Source organism: Carcharodon carcharias, chromosome 2, assembly GCF_017639515.1.
Source record: "Carcharodon carcharias isolate sCarCar2 chromosome 2, sCarCar2.pri, whole genome shotgun sequence".
In the NCBI taxonomy this organism is placed as follows: domain Eukaryota; kingdom Metazoa; phylum Chordata; class Chondrichthyes; order Lamniformes; family Lamnidae; genus Carcharodon; species Carcharodon carcharias.
The window spans coordinates 150,852,317-150,872,709 of NC_054468.1; the positions used below are offsets into that span (position 1 = coordinate 150,852,317).

General features: G+C 42.0%; 1 protein-coding gene across 8 annotated transcripts in view; it reads right to left on the reverse strand.

Annotated features, from left to right (window-relative positions):
- Positions 1 to 256: 256 nt before the first annotated feature.
- The window catches only part of pgm3 (phosphoglucomutase 3), a 75,865-nt gene continuing 55,728 nt past the window's right edge, over positions 257 to 20,393 (reverse strand). For 6 of the 8 annotated variants that reach the window (XR_005942392.1, XR_005942394.1, XR_005942393.1 and 3 more), the window contains 7 exons: positions 15,913 to 15,996; positions 15,575 to 15,673; positions 7,637 to 7,756; positions 7,096 to 7,218; positions 4,610 to 4,783; positions 4,175 to 4,398; positions 257 to 2,329 (listed from right to left, as the gene is read on the reverse strand). Coding sequence is in view for 1 of the 8 variants with exons in the window: in XM_041182877.1 (XP_041038811.1) it covers positions 2,240 to 2,329; positions 4,610 to 4,783; positions 7,096 to 7,218; positions 7,637 to 7,756; positions 15,575 to 15,673; positions 15,913 to 15,996 (690 nt within the window). In the remaining 7 variants the exon portion in view is untranslated. The remainder of the gene's footprint in view (positions 2,330 to 4,174; positions 4,399 to 4,609; positions 4,784 to 7,095; positions 7,219 to 7,636; positions 7,757 to 15,574; positions 15,674 to 15,912; positions 15,997 to 20,393) is intronic. The other 2 variants (XR_005942397.1, XM_041182877.1) reach the window with 2 other exon arrangements.

Consider the following 20,393-nt stretch of genomic DNA (forward strand, 5'->3'; position numbering starts at 1 on the left):
CTAAATCCTTTTACAGCAAGTTTGGAGCAATGAGGTCTGATTTTAAATCTCAATTTTCATGATGAGATTACATTAATTTGAAAGGAGAAAATACCGGGGTGTGCACAAAATACTTTTACCAGAATTTTCACTCTCCTCTTCTCGTAGTTACATTTCTTAATGGATTCTACTGGCATTAGTTTATCGTGCTGAGCAGACAGATGACTAACAGGCTATTTGAAACATAGCATTAAGACATAATAATTAGGAGCTACAATTAATTTTGTGCACCTTTTATTTTAGTTTTGACAATTCTGTACAAATGTCAAAAATAGGCATGTTGTTCCTGTGGGAAGCTGAAAAAATTGAACTTGTTGGGCAATGGTGATAGAAGGGGAGGTAAACAGGACAGTATTCATTCTCAATTTTTCCTCCTGATCCTTGACCCTGTTCAACTGGTAACAAACATCTCAAGGTCCCATTTATTCAGTAGCTAGGAAATATAAATACAGCAGAAACACTTTACAGGATTCATTTTACACATTGTAGTATGTTCGAATTTTTCTGTTGTGTCCATTTCTCTCCCGTCTCCTTCTGACATGTTGCCAACATATAAAATGATCTGCATCAACTGACAAAATAAATCGACTAGCACTTCTCATCTAATTATGCACGTAATGGAAAGTATGACTGTCACTGGCCATCATAGCACACCTCCAAAAGTAAGAGAGAGACTTTCATTTACATACCACCTTTCACAAGCAGAGGGCTGCCAAAGAATTTTACAGCCACAAGTACTTTTGAAGTCTTGTTGTAATTTAGCCAATTTGCACACAGCAAGCTCCCACAAACAGTGCTGTGATAATGGTCAGATTTTTTTTGTGATAGTGATTGAAGGTTTAATATTAGCCAGGACACAGGATCATCAGGCTCTTGCACCTTTAGCAAAATAAAATTCCATGACTTTTGCATGTTAAGAAAAAATAGTTCAGTGGGTCTCATGCAAAAATCAGACCATCATGCAGCATCATTTTAGACATCATCTCCTCCATTAGATGCTTGTTTCAGCTCTGCCTTCTCTTAGTTATTGTGCTCTGGCTCTGAAGAGAGCAGCCGCCGAGTCCTCTGCTTCAGCAACAAAAAACTGCAACTGACACCAACAAACATACCTCTTCCCCCATGAGAAAGGAGGGCCTGGAGAACCTGGAACATGCTACTAGGCCAATTACTGCTGCTATTCTGGCAGAATTCAAAGCTGCCAATCTGGCACATAGACTAACTCTGAATGACAGGCTACACAGCCAGTGACGACTCTTGTTCTGGCAGTCTGCAAAGAAGCCGTGGCAATGAGCAAGATCAGGCAGGAGTAGAACAAAATCCATACTGGATTTCGGACATGTGAAGGTGGTCGGGGGGTGGGGGGGCTGGGGTGCGGGGAGCGGACATTAGAATTCCACCCAAAATCGGAAAAGTTTTATTCCTGACTATAAAATTCCATGGCTTTTCACTGATTTTGGGCCTTTTCTGGAAATTTCCTGAAAAATTCCATGTCATTTCTAGGTTTTCTATATTCTGCAGAAACCCTGGATAACTCCCCTGCTCTTCTTTGAAGTAGTGTCATGGGATCCTTCATAGCGACAGAAGGTCTCGGTTTAACATTTCACCTGAAAGACAGCACTGTGCAGCACTCCCTAGTCCTGCACTGGAGTGTCAGTTTTTGACTTTTCTGTTGAAGTCCTGGAGTGGGACTTAAAACCACACCCTAATAACTCAGAGGTGTGAGTGGTACCAACTGAGCCACTGCTGGCTACTGTGAGAATGTGGAGAACAGACAGGAATGTTTTCTTTAACTGAAAGAAAGGCATCTCAAGCACAGATCAATATACGTTGCTATTTTGCAAGACCATTCAAACTTAATATTTCACAATATTTTATGGATTGAGTAATGTCATAAGCCTATGACACAGAATGCAGTTATATAAATATTGTAAACAGAAGTTCCTGCTTTTGCATAGTGTTTTTTCCTAGCTGTATTCACATCCAGGTCACAATGATATCAAATTTTAAAATTGGCAATTCTCATGTGAGCATTATTACTACTTGATTACAGTAGGATCTGCATGTTTAGCTTTAAATAATTACATAAATTCCAGACAACAGCCCACCATCCACATCCCCAAAGTGTCCTGGATGTAGTCTTACTGTAAAGTAAGACCCAAAGATTGCAAACGGACACATTCGCCATTTGTTTTGTTTTTCCTCAGTGAATCAACTTTGGTTCCTCTCCTACTCCTCCAGCCAATTTGTACACAACAAGGCTCACTTCATGTGCCAGAGTATCTGCATTAGTCTGCAAAACAAAAATAAACTGCACTTTACAAGCTTATCCATAACTGATTAAACAAGGAGTGCATTATGTACATTACAGTGACTGAATGCATTGAGACTTTCTTCAGGCTCATTTAAGTATAAGCAGCAATAGGACATCCACAGTAATCTTGCTCAAATGGAGTACTTTGTCAATGGTGTATGTTATTTCTGCAGATCCGACAAAAATAAAGTCTCACATAATACACTCCGGATTGTGAAGAATCCATACACAATCTGCAAAGTAGCCCTCCTACAGATCGCATGGAAACAGGTTCCTTTGTCCTAAACTTAATCAAACGAATTGTTCAGTAAATATGGAAATTTCCTGAGTTCACTCAGATGTTAAAAATAGTTAATCTGACATGGAAGGGGACTTAAGAACAGAAAAACTGCGGATGCTGGAAATCCAAAACAAAAAATAAAAAATACCTGGAAAAACTCAGGTCTGGCAGCATTGGTGGAGAAGAGTACAACTGACGTTTTGAGTCCTCATGACCCTTCAACAAAACTAAGTAAAAGTAGGAGAGGGGTGAATTATAAGCTGGTTTAAGGAGGGGGGGGGGGGGGGTTGTTGGGACAAGCAAGCAGTGATAGGAGGAGATAACCAAAAGATGTCACAGACAAAAGAACAAAGAGGTGTTGAAGGTGGTGATATTATCTAAAGGAATGTGCTAATTAAGAGGACAAGCAAGGTACAGATAGCTCTAGTGGGGGTGGGGTGAAATAAGACTAAAAGGGCATAAAAGGTATAGAATTAAAAATAATGGAAATAGGTGGAAAAAAATCTATATAAATTATAGGTAAAAACAAAAAGGAGGGGGAAGAAACGGAAAGGGGGTGGGGATGGAGGAGGGAGTTCAGGATCTAAAATTGTTGAACTCAATATTCTGTCCAGAAGTCTGTAAAGTGCCTAGTCGGAAGATGAGGTGCTGTTCCTCCAGTTTGCGTTGAGCTTCATTGGAACAATGCAGCAAGCCAAGGACAAGGCTGCATTGTTCCAATGAAGCTCAACGCAAACTGGAGGAACAGCACCTCATCTTCCGACTAGGCACTTTACAGCCTTCCGGACTGAATATTGAGTTCAACAATTTTAGATCCTGAACTCCCTCCTCCATCCCCACTCCCTTTCCGTTTCTTCCCACTCCTTTTTGTTTTTTCCAATAAATTATCTCGATTTTTTTCCACCTATTTCTATTATTTTTAAATCTATACCTTTTATGTCCTTTTAGTCTTATTTTACCCCACCCCCACTACAGCTATCTGTACCTTGCTTGTCCTCTTAATTAGCACATTCTTTTAGATAATATCACCACCTTCAACACCTCGTTGCTCTTTTGTCTGTGACATCTTTTGGTTATCTCCTCCTATCACTGCTTGTTTGTCCCAACAACCACTCCCCTCACTTCTCACCCACCCCCCCTTAAACCAGCTTATATTTCACCCCTCTCTTATTTTCACTTAGTTCTGTTGAAGGGTCATGAGGACTCGAAACGTCAACTGTACTCTTCTCCGCCGATGCTGCCAGACCTGCTGAGTTTTTCCAGGTATTTTTTATGGAAGGGGACTTCACTGGCAAGGGTTGGAGTTATATTCCATACCAATTTGCAGTAGTTTTTTTTAATTCTACTATCCCATTAATATGGAGTGAATATCTGGAGGCTCCACAAGATTGAACTAAATCTCATGTATAAGTTTGTATAATGGATGATGGACCTGGGTTAGTAGTATAAGGGGAGTTTTCGTCTTACTGTTTGTATATTTTAGAAGGTATAACAACGGATTTGGAATCAAGTCAAATCTGTATTGATTTTCACATCCAACAAACCTGATTTGTGGTTTATCATCTCATTTGGATAGTTTGTTTCATCCTTCTATCCTGGATTAAGCAGACTAATGTAAACTCCAGTGAACCACGTGAACTCCAGTGAGCCAATCATAGCAAAAGTTCTTTCCTCAGCCAGGTGATGCTATGTAACTTAACCTTGAGCGAGAAAACCACACCTTGGTTTGCAGGGAATGAAGGTTTACTCGTGAGTTTGACTCCTGACACTGAACATAAGAAATATCCGATAAAGCTTAAAATTGTAATACACCTTCCAGAGGAGTACTGAGGGCAATTTAAGACAGTGGCCAGTTACACCTGGGTGACCCAGGTAGCTCTAATCGATGCAAGGGCAGAATGACATTTTTCTTATCTTCATCTAAAACTAGGGTAACACAGGCTTATACTGAAGCAATTGATTTTCAGTGCCATACTTACCTGTGTGTCAGCTTCAGCATACACTCTGACCACATCTTCTGTGCCTGATGGACGTACAAAGGCTCGTGACAAATTGTACTGCTTCACCAGAGCATCAATGTTTTGCTGCAGCCCTGCAGGGGACACTGTTCGCCTTCCAGCATCCACAGTGACAATAACTTGTCGATCAGATACCTAGTACAAACCAAAAGAAGAATGCTTGGAGCACATAAATGAAATAATGAAAAATAGGGCCCAAGTCTTTAGCATACATCATAAGTTCATATAGAAAATGCTCCATTAAGTTTACAAAAAATAACTTAAGTTTTGACAAAGGTATTATGCAAAAGCTCAGATCATTTTTAAATTAATTACTATTCTTCATTGTACTTGGTTACAAAAAAACTACAAGCTGAGACGTAGGAGCTAGTCTTTTTTCTCTTGTCCTTAGTGTTGAAATTTATAATTTGTGACTGAAGACTTCAGAAATTTGAGCTGATTAAAGATGGTCAATATGAATTTGTAAACGGTTGGTCAAATGTAATGAATCCAATTTAATTTTTTGAGGCAGTAGTAGTGGACAGGAGCAATGTCCAAGGTTGTAGTTTATATGGATTTCCAAAGAACATTCAGTAAGGTTCCTTAAAAAAGATGATTAGCTAAAATTAAAGCTCATGGAATTGAGAACAATTATTGACTTCAATACGAGATTGATTAGGCAGTAGGACACAGAGCAGGGATAATGTATATGCACTCAAATTGGAAAAATGTGACTATCCATTAGGATCTGTACCGGGCCTCAATTATTCACTATATTTATTAATGACTTACAAGCACAACAGAGAGCCATATAACAAAGATGACACACAGATTGAAGGTAAAATTAGGGTGGATGGGAGTGTAAAATCGCAGAGACATTTACAGATTAAGTAAGTGGACAAAACTGCAGCAGATGGATTTCAACCAAATAAATGTGAGGTCATCCATTTTGGGCCAAATAAAGAAAGGTTCCATGTAAAAAAAAAACTTGCATTTCTTTTACATTGTAAAATGTCCCAAGGTGCTTCACAGGAGCTTTATAAAACAAAACAAAAAAAAAATGACACCAGGCCATGAGGGAGATTGAAGGAAGATGACCAAAAACTCGATTGGAGGGGTAGGTTTTAAGAAAACACTTAAAAGGAAACAGAAGCGAGGTGGAAAGGTTTAGGGAGGGAATTCCAGAGCTTCTGGCCTTGGCAGCTGAAGTCAAAACCACCAGTGATGGAGTAATTAAAACTGGGAGTGCTCGAGGGAACAGAATTGGTGGTGCAGTTACCCACAGGCTTTAGGAGATTACAGAAATAAGGGGCAAAGACATGGAGGGATTTGAATACAAGGAAAAGAGTTTTAAAAGCAAGCTGCTGTTTAACCAGGTTCCAATGTAGGTCAGTGAGCACAGGGGCGATGGGTGAATAGGACTTGGTATGAGTTAGAACATGCTTGGGCAGCAGAGATTTGCATGATCTCGAGGTTATGGAAGGTAGAACATGGAAGGCCAGCCAGGTGTGCACTGGAATAGTTATGCCTACAAGTAACTAAACCCAAACAGAAGCTGAAGCAGGAACAGAGTTGGGCAATGGTACAGAAATGGATATAGTTGGTGTCAATGGTAGATGGGAAGCTCATCTATAACACCAAGATTGCAAACCTGGTTCAGCCTCAGACTGTTACCAGGAAGAGAAATGGAGCTGGTGGCTAGGAACAGAATTTGTGCTGAGGATCAAAGGCAATATTCTTCAGTCTTTTGAATGCTTAGCTGGAGGAAAATTCTGCACATCAAGTACTGCTGTGAGATGAGCAGTTTGACAATTCAGAGTTAGCGGGAGGGGTGAGGTAGAGCTGGGTGTCAGCAGCGTACGTGTGGAAAATGATCCTTAGTTTTGATGTTGCTACCGAGAGGCAGCATCGTAGATGAGAAATAGGAGGGGCAGATCTATGCGGGATACAGATCAAAATTTATAGCTGCTTATAGCTCATTTTTACAGATCAAACTTAAAGCTCCTTTCAAAACCTCTTTATGACTTAAAGCACTTTGTAGCCAATTAAGTACTTTTCAAATAAATTCACTGTATTAATGCTGCAGTCAACATATGCAAGGCCCTACAAAAAGCAATACCATAATGACCAGATGTGTAAGCTCTCTTGCTCTTCTTTGAACAGTGCCATGGGATTTTTTCATGTCCACCTGAGATGGTAGAGATTTCACCCCTCATCCCAAAAACAGCACCACCAACAGTGCAGCATTCCCTCAGTATTGCACTGGTGTCAGCCTAAATTATATGCTCCAGTCTGTGAAATGGGTCTTGAACACATATTCAGATTTATAACTGAGAATGGCTACCACTGAGTAATGATGGACCCAATGAGGTATGTAGATTTCATCCTCTGCCACTCCTTCCTGACTTAGAATGATTACTTCAAAGCTTCTAATCTTTTAAATGAATGTCTGTAAAGAGTGGACTCACCTTCACTTTTAGTTGCCTGTTAGGAAGGTCAGTGTAGATGAAATCCCACTGCTGGATAGTGAAGCCCTTAATAGACAGGATGGCTTCTATTGTCAGGAGGTCTGATATGGCATCCCCCACTGTCTATAAAGTCAGAATCATAGTTCATAAAGTAAGTGCACTCCGTGGACTGATGGATCTGCCCACTTAATCCTGGTAGATCTTTTCAAACAAAGCTAAGAGTAGTCAGGTATATATTACGAACAATGATGACTTTCCATAGGACTAAGCTGTTCAATAATTAATTAAAATCTCTTGCTATACTTCTGGTTTTCAACAACACCTGTTTCTCACTGAACTCCCCATTAGGATATTGTAAGAGCATCAAGTGAATATCAGTCGCTTCTGCAGGTGCGGGAGATGAGAGTCATTCCAGGCTTCTCTACATTGGTACTTAAGCAAATTAACAGCATGCAGCTCATCAAGAGGTAATAGAAAGGTGCACTGATGTAGCTACATAAAGTACTACTGTTACATGTTATACTTAACAAATTTTACTCACCTGGTTGATTAGATCAATTGTATTTTCAAGCATTTTAGCTGCATTGCTTTTCTCTCCCATTTGGTTTTTGTCCTGAGCCAGCTGTCTGATTTTACTCTCAGCTGCTTTACTGAAGAGAACCTTAAAAGGGGAAAAATAGGTACAGCATTTTCAGATTCACTTAACATGGTGTTCCCAACTCCAAGAATAAATTTTAAATTCAAGATTTCTATACAAGCAAGGGGGTGTCCTTCCAACCACTGGTGTTTCTCATTTTATCTCCCAGAAATGATGCAAAAACCAGAGTGATTGTAAACCTAACATCCAGATGCTTTTAAAATACTGGTCACCAGAAAAAAATAAAAAATAAAGCTGAGGTTTTTCCACTCATTTTTCTATTGAGCTTGAATAATTTCCACAATTGTTAAAAGCACCTTTCTACAACTGTGACAATATTATTTGAGAAAAATTTAGCCCACTGAGTCTTGCCTATGGCACCTGGTAATTTCAAGATGTTTCATTATTGCCTTCCTCGGCCATCTGATATCTTTACTTACTTTAGAAATCTTTTATTTCTATTTACACTATAAATGTAAAATGCAGTAAATATGTTTTATGTCACAGCAGGCCGACTAAATTAAATTTGAAAATATTAAAGAAATCATAACCTTTTCACTGAGGACATATGACCCTTTCTGGGAATGAATATTCATGTGGCTACTGTGGACAGATAAAGCGTTTTGTCTTTTCTCACCTCATCTCCTATTACCATAATCATATCTCAGATAAATGAGTGGTGAGGCATCCAGGTCCAAGGCCCATGTTTCTCTAACTAGCTACTAAAAAATGTATAAGAACAATCCTGTTCACAGTATCTTTACAGTGCAGGAGGCGGCTATTTGGCCCATCGAGTCTGCACTCGCTCTCTGAGAGAACATTCAACCTAGTCCCAATTCCCTGCCTTATTCCCATAACCTTGCACATTCTCTCATTTCAGATAGCAATCTAATTCCCTCTTGAATACCTCGATCGGACCTGTCACCACCTCCCTTTCAGAAGGTTTGTTCAAGACTCCAACCACCCTCTGGGTGAAAAAGTTTTTCCTCACATTACTTCTACTCCTTTTGCCCATTATTTTGAAAATGCGCCCTCTAGTTCTTGATGTTCTCATGAGTGGGAACAGTTTCTAATTACCCTGTCCACACCTCCATGATCTGGAATACCTTTATCAAGTCTCCTCTCAGCCTTTTTCTTTTCTCCAGGGAAAACAGTCCCAACCTCTCCAATCTATCCTCATAGCTACAGTTCTTCAGCTCAGGAGTCATTCTTGTGAATCTCCTGTGTACTCTCTCCTATACCTACACATCCTCCCTCAAGTATGGCACCCTGAACTGGACACAGTACTCCAGATGAGGCCTAACTGGTGTCTTAAGCAAGTTCAACATGACCTCCTTACTCTTGTACTCAATGCCCCTATTAATAAAGCCTAAGATACTACATTCTTTATTAACTGCTCTCTCTGCCATCTTCAATGACCTATGTACATATACACCGAGGACCCACTGTTCCTGCACCTCCTTTAGAGGCTCTCCCTTTATTTTATACTGTCTCACCATATCTTTCCTGCCAAAACAAATCACCTCACATTTCTCTGCATTGAACTTCATCTGCCATTTGTCTGCCCAATCCACCGACATGTCTATGTCCTTTTGAAGTTTAAAACCATCCCCATCACAACTGACATTTCCAATCTTTGTATCATCTGCAAATTTTGAAATCATACCCTGCACACCAGTGTAGGTCATAAATATACATCAGGAAGAGCAAGGGTCCCAACACTGACCCGTGAGAACTCCACTACAAACCTTCCTCCAATTGGAAAACAACCATTTTATCATTACTCTGTTTCCTGTCATTCAGCCAATTTCTTATCCAAGTGCCTACTTTCCCTTTTATTCCATGGAATTTTGCTCACAAGTCTGTTGTGTGGCACTGTATCAAATGCCTTCTAAAAATCCATATACACCACATTTTTTAAAAATTCATTCATGGGATGTGGGCTTTGCTGGCTGGGACAGCATTTATTGCCCATCCCTAGTTACCCTTGAGAAGGTGGTGGTAAGCTGCCTTTTTGAACTGCTGCGGTCCATGTGGTGTGGGTACACCCGCAGTGCTGTTAGGAAGAGGATTCCAGGATTTTGATTCAGCGACAGTGAAGGAACGGCGATATATTTCCAAATCAGAATGGTCAGTGACTTGGAGGGAAACGTCCAGGTGGTGGTGCTCCCATCTATCTGCTGCCCTTGTTTTTCTAGAGGGCAGTGCTTGTAGGTTTGGAAGGTGCTGTTGAAGGAGCCTTGGTGAATTGAGTCATTGAGGTCTACAGCGCAGAGAAAGTGCATCTTGTAGATGGTACACACTGCTGCTACTGTACGTCAGTAGTGGAGGGAGTGAATGTTTGAGGATGTGGTGCCAATCAAGTGGGCTGCTTTGTCCTGGATGGTGTCAAGCTTCTTGAGTATTGTGGGAGCTGCACTCATCCAGGCAAGTGGGGAGTATTCCATCACTCTCCTGACTTGTGCCTTGTAGATGGTGTACTGGTTTTAGGGAGTCAGGTAGTGAGTTACTTGTCACACTATTCCTGGCCTCTGACCTACTCTTGTAGCCACAGTATTTATATGGCTGGTCCAGTTCAGTTTCTGGTCAATAGTAACCCCCAGGATGTTGATAGTGGGGTATTCAGTGATGGTAATGCCATTGAACATCAAGGGATGATGGTTGGATTCTCTCTTGTTGGTCATTGCCTGATACTTGTGCAGTGTGAATGTTACTTACCACTTGTCAGCCCAAGCCTGGATATTGTCCAGGTCTTCCTGCATTTGGACATAGACTGCTTCATTATCTGAGGAGTCACAATGCTGAACATTGTTCAATCATCAGCGAACATACCCACTTCTGACCTTATGATGGAAGGAAAGTAAATGATGAATCAACTGAAGATGGTTGGGCTGAGGACACTACCTTGAGGAACTCCTGCAGTAATGTCCTGGAGCTGAGATGACTGATCAACAACCACAGCTGTCTTCCTTTGTGCTAGGTATGACTCCAACCAGTGGAGAGTTTTCCCCCGATTCCCATTGACTCCAGCTTTGCTCCTTGATGCCACACTCTGTCAAATGCTGCCTTGATGCCAAGGGCAGTCACTCGCACCTCACTTCAGGAGCTCAGCTCTTTTGTCCATGTTTGAAACAAAGCTGTAATGAGGTCAGGAGCTGAGTGGCCCTGGCAGAAGCCAAACGTGATGTCAGTGAGCAGGTTACTTGATAGCACTGTTGATGACCACTTCCATCACGTTACTGATGATGGAGAGTAGACTGATGGAGCGGTAATTGACCGGGTTGGATTTCTCCTGCTTTGGGTGTACAGGACATACCTGGCTAGATGCCAGTGTTGTAGCCGTACTGGAACAGCTTGGCTAGGGACGTGGCAAGTTCTGGAGCACAAGTCTTCAGTACTATTGCCAAGGCCCATAGCCTTTGCAGTATTCAGTGCTTTCAGCTGTTTCTTGATATCTCGTGGAGTGAATCGAATTGGCTGAAGACTGGCCTCTATAATGCTGGGGACCTTCAGAGGAGGCCGAAATGGATCATCCACTCGGCAGTTCTGGCTGAACATTGTAGCAAATGCTTCAGCATCTTTTGCACTGATGTACAGGGCTGCTCCATCATTGAGGATGGGGATATTTGTGGAGCCTCCTCCTCCTCCAGTGAGTTATTTGGATGATGGACGATCGGATGGTGGCAGGACTGCAGAGCTTAGATCTGATCTGTTGGTTGTGGGATTGCTTAGCTCTATCACTTGCTCCTTATGCTGTTTGGCACGCAAGTAGTCCTGTGTTATAGCTTCACCAGGTTGACACTCATTTTTCGGTATGCCTGGTGCTGCTCCTGGAATGCCCTCTTGCACTCTTCATTGAACCAGGGTTGATCCCCTGATTTAATGGTAATGGTAGAGTGGGGGATATGCCGGGCCATGAAGTTACAGATTGTGTTCGAGTACAATTCTGCTGCTGCTGATGGCCAACAGTGCCTCATGGATGCCCAGTGTTGAGTTGCTAAATCTGTTTGAAATCTATCCCATCTAGCACGGTGGTAGTGCCACACAATACGATGGAGGGTATCCTCAGTGTGAAGCCGGGACTTCGTCTCCACAATGACTGTGTGATGGTCACTCCTACCAATACTGTCATGGACAGATGCATTTGCAGTAGGCAGGTTGGTGAGGAACAGATAAAGTATATTTTTCCCTCTTGTTGGTTCCCTCACCACCTGCTGCTGACCCAGTCTAGCAACTATGTCCCTTAGGACTCAGCCAGCTCGGTCAGTAGTGGTGCTACCGAGCCAATCTTGGTGGTGGACATTGAAGTCCCCCACCCAGAGTGCATTCTGCACCCTTGCCACCCTCAGTGCTTCCTCCACGTGGTCTTCAATATGCAGGAGTACTGATTCATCAGCTGAGGGAGGGCAGTACGTGGTAATCAACAGGAGGTTTCCTTGCTCATCTTTGACTTCATGGGCTCTAGAGTCGATGTTGAGGACTCCCAGGGCAACTTGCTCCTGACTTGTGCCACCACCTCTGCTAGGTCTGTCTTGCCAGTGGGACAGGACATACCGAGGGGATGGTATGGTGGTGTCTGGGACATGATCTGTAAGGTGTGATTCCGTGAGTACAACTATGTCAAGCTGTTGCTTGACTAGTCTGAGAGACAGCTCTCCCAATTTTGGCACTAGCTCCCAGATGTCTGTAAGGAGGACTTTGCAGGGTCGACAGGGTTGCCGTTGTTGTTTCCGGTGCCTAGGTCGATGCTGGGTGGTCCGTCCGGTTTCATTCCTTTTTTTGTGACTTTGCAGCAGTTTGTTGCAACTCAGTGGCTTGCTAGGCCATTTCAAAGTCAACCACATTGCTGTGGGTCTGGAGTCACGTGTCAGCCAGACCAGGTAAGGACGACAAATTGACAGGACATTAGTGAACCTGATGGGTTTTTACAACAATCGACAATGGTTTCGTGGTCAGTGTTAGACTTTTAATTCCAGATTTTTATTGAATTCAAATGCCACCATCTGCCATGGCGGGATTCAAACCTGGGTTCCCAGAGCATTACCCTCTGGATCACTAGTTCAGCGACAATACCACTACGCCATCGCCTCCCATATTCCTTTATCAACCTTCTCTGTTACCTCAAAAAACTGCAGCAAGTTAGTCAAACAGGATTTTCCCTTGATGAATCCATATTGGCTTTCCTTAATTATCCTGCACTTGTCGAAGTAATTATTGATTTTATCCCGTACTATAGTTTCCAGAAGTTTCCCTACCAATGAGGTGAAACTGACTGGTCTGTAGTTGCCAGCTTTATCCTTGCACCCTTTTTGAACAAGGGTGTAACATTCGCAATTATCTATTCCTCTGGCACCTCCCCTGTGTCTAAGGAAGACTAGAAGATTATCACTAGTGTCTCTGCAATTTCCACTTTCACTTTCCTCAGTATCCTTGGATGCATCTCATCTGGTCCTGGTACCTTATCTATTTTAAGTAAAAGTAGCCTTTCCAATTATTCTCCCTTCCACTTGATTGTAAGTTCTTCTAGTGTACCAGTTATGTCCTCTCTCACCTTAGCTTGGGTAGCAAGTTCTTCCTTTGTAAGTACAGATGCAAAGTACTCGTTCAACACCTCTGCTAATTCTCAGCCTCTACATGCAAGTCCCCGTTTTTGTCCCTAATTGGCCCTACCCTTTTATTATTTACGTTTGTAGAAGACATTGGGATTCCCTTTTATGTTTGTTGCCAGTCTCTTTCCACACTCTTTCCTTGCTTTTCTTATTAATTTCTTCACTTCCACTCTGGTCCTTCTATATTCAGCCTGATTCTCCATTGCATTTTCTACCTGACATCTGTCGTACGCGCAAGTTCTATCTTTAGCTCTATCTCTCTCTTTATCCAGGGTGCTCTGGATTTATTTGTCCTACCTTTCCCCTTCAAGGGATTATACCTTGACATTGCCTGCAATACTTTTTCTTTGAAGGTGGCCCATTATTCAGCCACCGTCTTTTCTGCCAAAATTTGATTCCAACTCACTCGACCCAGATGCATTCTAATCCCATCGAAGTTGGCTTTTCCCCCAATTAATTATCCCTGCTCTGGACTGTTCTCTGTCCTTTTCCATGATTAACCTTAACCTTATGATACAATGGTCACTGTGCCTAGGGGCTCTCCCACTGATATTTAATCCACTTGGGCCAACTCATTCCCCAAAACCAGGTCCCCTCTTTGGACTGGAAACATACTGCTGTAGAAAATTATCTTGAACACGTTCCACTCTTGCGCCTCTTGTCCTTTTGTACTATTCCTATCCCAGTCTATATTTGGATAATTGAAGTCCCCCATTATGATTAATCTATAACTCTTGCACCTCTCCGTAAATTCTTTGCAAATTTGTTTCTCCACATCCCTTCCATTAGTTGGTGGTCTTTATACTATACCACTCAATGTTGTTGCAACTTTCCCATTCCTTACCTCTAGCCAGAGATTTTGTCCTTGACCCCTCTGGAACATCCTCTTGCTCCAGTATTGTAATGCCATCTTTAACCAATATTGCCACTCCCCTGCCCACTCCCTTTTTCTTCTTTCCTGTCTCTACTAAACACCTTGTACCCTGGAATATTTAACACCCAGTCCTGCTCTTCTTTGAGACAGGTCTGTTATGTCAATAATATCATAATTCCATTTGTCAACTTATGCTTGCAGTTCACCAATCTTATTAATCACATTCCATGCATTCACATACATGTACATTAGCCCTGATTTAGGTTTTTTTTCTTTCCTGCTTATTCTGACCCCATCTAATGACTTACTATTGTTTACTCTAATTCTATCAAACTCTCCAAGTATTCTATCTACCTTGACGCAACTCTCCGATATATCCTCGTTATTAGCTAATACTTCACTACTTCCCAATGCCAGTTTTTCTCCTCTGCACTCTGAACTTCCTCCCAGGTTCCCATCCCCCGCCAATCTAGTTTAAACCCTCCCCAACAGCACTAGCAAACCTCCCTGTGAGAACACTAGTCCCAGTCCTGTTGAGGTGTTACCCGTACAAGTCCCACCTGCCCCAGACTGATCCCATTGCCTCAGAAATCTTAAGCCCTCCCACTCCATTTCTCCAGCCACGTGTTGAACTGCTCAATCTTCCTATTCTTATGCTCACTAGTACGTGGCACAGGGAGTAATCCTGAGATTACTGCTCTTAACATCCTGCTTTTTAATTCACTTCCTAACTCCCTAAAATCTGCTTTCAGGACCTCATCCCTTTTCCTACCTTCGTCATTGGTCCCAATATGGACCACGACTTCTGGCTGCTCATCCTCCCCCAAAAGAATGCCCTGCAGCCACTCTGTGACATCCAAGACCTTGACACCAGGGAAGCAACACACCAGCCTTTAGTCACGTCTATGGCTGCAGAAACACCTGTCTGCTCCCCGAACTATGGAATCGGTCAGGATTATATTCGCTGGAGTTCAGACAGTGACAGTGAAGTAGCACTTCCACTCCTCCTCCTCCCTTCATGCGCAGCTGAGCCACCCGTTGTGCCATGGAGTTGGCTCTTGCTACAGTCCTCCGAGGAACCATCTCGCTCACCAGTATCCAAAGTATAAAAGGCTTCCAATGTCTTTTTCTGGAAGGGAAGTATGCACCTCTTTCACTCCAACCAAATGTACAACAATATGGGGAAAGTAGCAAAAAATTATCAGAATATGTGATGCCAACCTACATGGCAAAATTTAAATCTTATTTCATTTCATAAATTCCATCTTTAATCAACAGAACAGGTAGTCTCTTGAAATATCATGAATAATTAAATAAAACACCAGACCAGCAAAACTCTCCATTCAAACTGCCACTCACTGTGCCATGTCCATTTGCTTCAAAATAAACCCCAACATCAAATTCCTGAGCTTTATGGTGCAAATATTTCACTCCTGTATTCACACAGTACACAGGAACCTAAGGAAAAAACAATAGCATATACATTAGAAATCAGACAACAAATGCAGGCAGGCCGCACTTTATTTGTATGATGATTTTTAACTTGCTTTGTGCTGTTCATGGCTGCACTGTTGTTGGAACTCTGTCCAGTAAAGTTACGCATTAAGATAATTAAGGGATGTTACTAAAATATGATATAAGCAATTTTTAAAACGATTAAAATGTTGAGAAATAATTCAGTCTCAGAATTTTATTACCTGCATGACCTCTTCAATGTACCTCGTTGAGCTGCCATTTGCATAGGCAGTCTGCACTACTGCTATCTGCAAGTCCAAATCTGCCTGAGCAATAAAAAGACGACAATTAGCTCGGCAGCCAAGGAGCTTAACTGCTTTGCTCCATTAGTGGATGAGCCCTTTAATAGTACAATGTTTCATTTACCAGACAACTGCAATACATTGATGCTACAGTCATAGCACACGCACACAATTTACTTGGTAAATCTTGAAGCAACAGATGACAAAGAGGAAGTCAAAGTTAACAATGGAATCTTGGAATCACAATGTCATGGACAAGGGAGAAACGTTTTCTGCCAGCTATGACCTAAGCAGGATCTCAATAACTGCAAAAAACTGTTTTTAAACATCAAAGAAGCTAATGTAGTTTATCCTGAAGTCTTCATATTGATTAGGCTGACTAATAGGAACATAGAAAATAGGAGCAGGAGTAAGCTATACAACCCCTCGAACCTGCTCCACCATTCATCATGATCATGGCTGATCACCCAACTCAATAGCCTGCTCCCACTTTCTCCCCATATCCTTTGATCCCTTTCGCCCCAGGCGCTATATCTAATTCCTTCTTGAAAACATACAATGTTTAGGCCTCAACTACTTTCTGTGGTAGCAAATTCCACAGGCTCACCACTCTCTGAGTGAAGAAATTTCTCCTCATCTCAGTCCTAAATGGTCTATCCCGTATCCTCAGACTGTGACCCTTGGTTCTGGACTCTTGGTTCTGGACTCCCCCACCATCGGGAACATCCTTCCTGCATCTACCCTGTCTGGTGCTGTTAGAATTTTATAGGTTTCTATGAGATCCACCCCCCCATTCTTCTGAACTCCAGCGAATATAAACTTAACTGATTCAATCTCTCCTCGTATGTCAGTCCCGCCATCCCAGGAATCAGTCTGGTAAACCTTTGATGCACTCCCTCTATAGCGAGAACATCCTTCCTCAGATAAGGAGACCAAAACTGCACACAATATTCCAAGTGTGGTCTCATCAAGGCCCTGTATAATTGCAGCAAGACATCCCTGCTCCTGTACTCGAATCCACTCGCTATGAAGGCCAACATACCATTTGCCTTCTTTACCGCCTGCTGATGTAAATTAGATAGCATAGTTCCCCTTTCAGTTGCAAACTTAGTACAGTATAATAAAACATGATCCACTGATTGCAGGAATTCTTCCCCAAACTCCTGACACAAACCATCAATGTTTCCCTATTAAAAAGAGATTTATTTAACCCACAGTGCCCAATCCTAATCCTGCTCATAATCACCTCATACCTTCTACACTTTCCAGTGCATTAATAGATAAATTCACATTGTTTTGAATCTGATATAAATGTCTTCCTTTCTCGCCCATATCTGACTTGTGTTGCCATAATGCATATATAATGCATATAGCACCCTTAATAATAGATTTAATTTCCGTCTTCCCTAATGAAATCTCAATATCTGGAATCAAGTGACTTATAGAACTTTTAGCCAACAAATCAGCTGCCTCATTCCCTACCACACCTTTATGTGCTGGCATCCATAAAAAAAAACACCACAGGCACCACAATACCTGTTGTATATTATATAAGAAATGAAAAATTTCAAAATAAAATCCTGCCTGGAGTCAGAAAAACGAGATTGGATCAAGACCAATGGTGATGATGAATCTGAACAAATTACCACTCTCAATGGCTTTACCTTCACTATCCACTCTAAAGCCAACCTAACTGCCATCAACTCAATTGAAAATACTGATAAACTATCAGATAACCTTTTCAGGATTAAAATCTGTTGAACCTGTCCTTCCCTTCCCAGGATCCATAGAACCATCAGTATAAAGTTGAATATAAGCAAACCAATTCTAATCTATGTATTCTTTTACAAAACTAGACAAATTAAAACCTATACTGTTTCCTTTAATTATGTCCAGTATTGTAAAATCAAACTCTGGATAGTGAAAGTATTAGGGTGGAAGTACTGACCAGCATGCATGTTTGCTTATATTAAAAATTTGCAGGCCCAACTCTTCCACTAAATCTCTTTCCCCCAAAATTTCCCCTTTGTTTGCGATCCATTCTCCCAACTATCTTGAAGAACACTTTTGGTTAAATGGTTGTCTTTCTGCCCCACCAAGGTCACCCAATAATTCAAATCCATCCACTTTCTCCTCAATTCAAGTGGCATTTCTCCATTGTCCACCTGAAGAGCTATTATTGGAGAAGAAGTAAGAGCATCAGAACAAATTCTCAATGCTTGAGACTGAATTATGTCCAATTTATACAATCAAGTTTTTGCTCCTGATCCACACGCCTGGCTTCCATAGTCAATCACTAATCGTATCATTGCTTGATATATTCTTAATAAAGTTCTCTTATCTGCTCCCCAATTATATTTATTAATACATCCCATTAAATTAATCACTTTTTTTTTACACTTAATGACTATTGTTTCAATATGTATTTTCCATGTCTGAGTGCAATCAAACCAGATGCCTAATGCCCCCACCTTTTTGTAAAGCAGGCACTGTAAGCATTGTAAAGGATGCCAGTCCAAACTGGCTCGGGATAGACAGGAAATGCCGATGGTGTAGTGGTATTGTCACTAGACTAGTAATCCAGAGACCCAGGATAATGCTCTGGGGACCCAGGTTCGAATCCTGCCACGGCTGAATTTGAATTGGACAGAGGTAGGAATGTGTGTGTGGAGCCAGAAGAAATGGGAGAGATACTAAATGAGTACTTCTCATCTGTATTCACCTAAGAGAAGGACTTAGTAGTCGATTTGTCTAGGGAACAGTGTGTAGATAGCCTGGATCATGTTGTGATCAAAAAAGGTGTTAGGCGTCTTGAAGAATATTAACGGGGATAAGTCCCCAGCGCCAGATGGGAACTACCCCAGAGTACTGAGGGAGGCAAGGGAGGAGATTGCTGGGGCCTCGACAGAAATCTTTGTATTCTCACTGGTTACGGGTGAGGTCCCAGAGAACTGGATAATGGCCAATGTTGTTCCATTGTTTAAGAAGGGTAGCAGGGATAATCCAGGAAATTACAGGCTGGTGAGCCTTACGTCAGTGGTAGGGAAATTATTGGAGAAGATTCTTCATACAGGATTTACTACCATTTGGAAGCAAACGGGCGTATTAGTGAGAGGCAGCATGGTTTTTTGAAGGGGAGGTCGTGTCTCAGTAACTTGATCGAGTTTTTCGAGGAAGTGACAAAGATGATCGACAATGGAAGGGCAGTGGATGTTATATACATGGATTTCAGTAAGGCCTTTGACAAGGTCCCTCATGGCAGAACGGTACAGAAGGTAAAGTCGCACGGGATCAGAGGTGAGCTGGCAGGATGGATACAGAATTGGCTTTGTCATAGAAGACAGAAGGTACTTTTCTGAATGGAGAGCTGTGACTAGTGGAGTTCCGTAGGCATCAGTGCTGAGACCTTTGCTGTTTGTGGTATACATAAATGATTTGGAGGAAAATGTAACTGGGCTAATTAATAAGTTTGTAGATGACACTAAGGTTGGAGGATTAGTGAAGAGGATTGTCAACGGATACAGATCGGTTGGAGACTTGGGCGGAGAAATGGCTGATGGAGTTTAATCCAGACAAATACGAGGTAATGCATTTTGGAAGGCCTAACATAGGCAGGAATTACACAGTAAATGGCAGAACCCTTAAGTGCATCGACGGGCAGAGGGATCTGGGTGTACAGGTCCACAGGTCACTGAAAACGGAAATGCAGGTGGATAAGGTAGTCAGGAAGGCATATGGCATGCTTGCCTTCATCGGCAGGGGTACTGAATATAAAAGCTGGGAAGTCATACTGCAGCTGTATAGAACCTTGGTTAGGTTATACTTGGAATATTGCGTGCAATTCTGGTCACCACATTACCAGAAGGATATGGAGGCATTGGAGAGGGTGCAGAGGAGGTTTACCAGGATGCTGCCTGGTCTGGAGGTTATTAGCTATGAGGAGAGGTTGGAGGAACTCGGATTGTTCTCACTAGAGTGATGGAGACTTAATATAAGTTTACAAAATTATGAGTGGCATGGACAGAGTAGATAGTCAGAAGCTTTTTCCCAGGGTGGAAGAGTCAATTACTAGGGGACATAGATTTAAGGTGAGAGGAGAAAACTTTAGAGGAGATGTGCGGGGCAAGTTTTTTTAAGCAGAGGGTAGTGAGTGTCTGGAATTTGCTGCCAGAGAAGGTGGCGGAAGCAGGTACGATAGTGGTGTTTAAGAGGCAGCTTGACGAATACGATGGGAATAGAGGGTTACAGACCCCGCAAGTGCAAAATTAGTTGACGGGCAATATGGTCGGCACAGGCTTGGAGGGCCAAAGGGCCTGTTTCTGGGTTGTTCTTTGTTCTAATGATGAGCATGAAACCATTGTCGATCGCTGTAAAAACAGACACAATCTGAAATGCTGGAGTCTTGGCACTCAGCCTGTTGA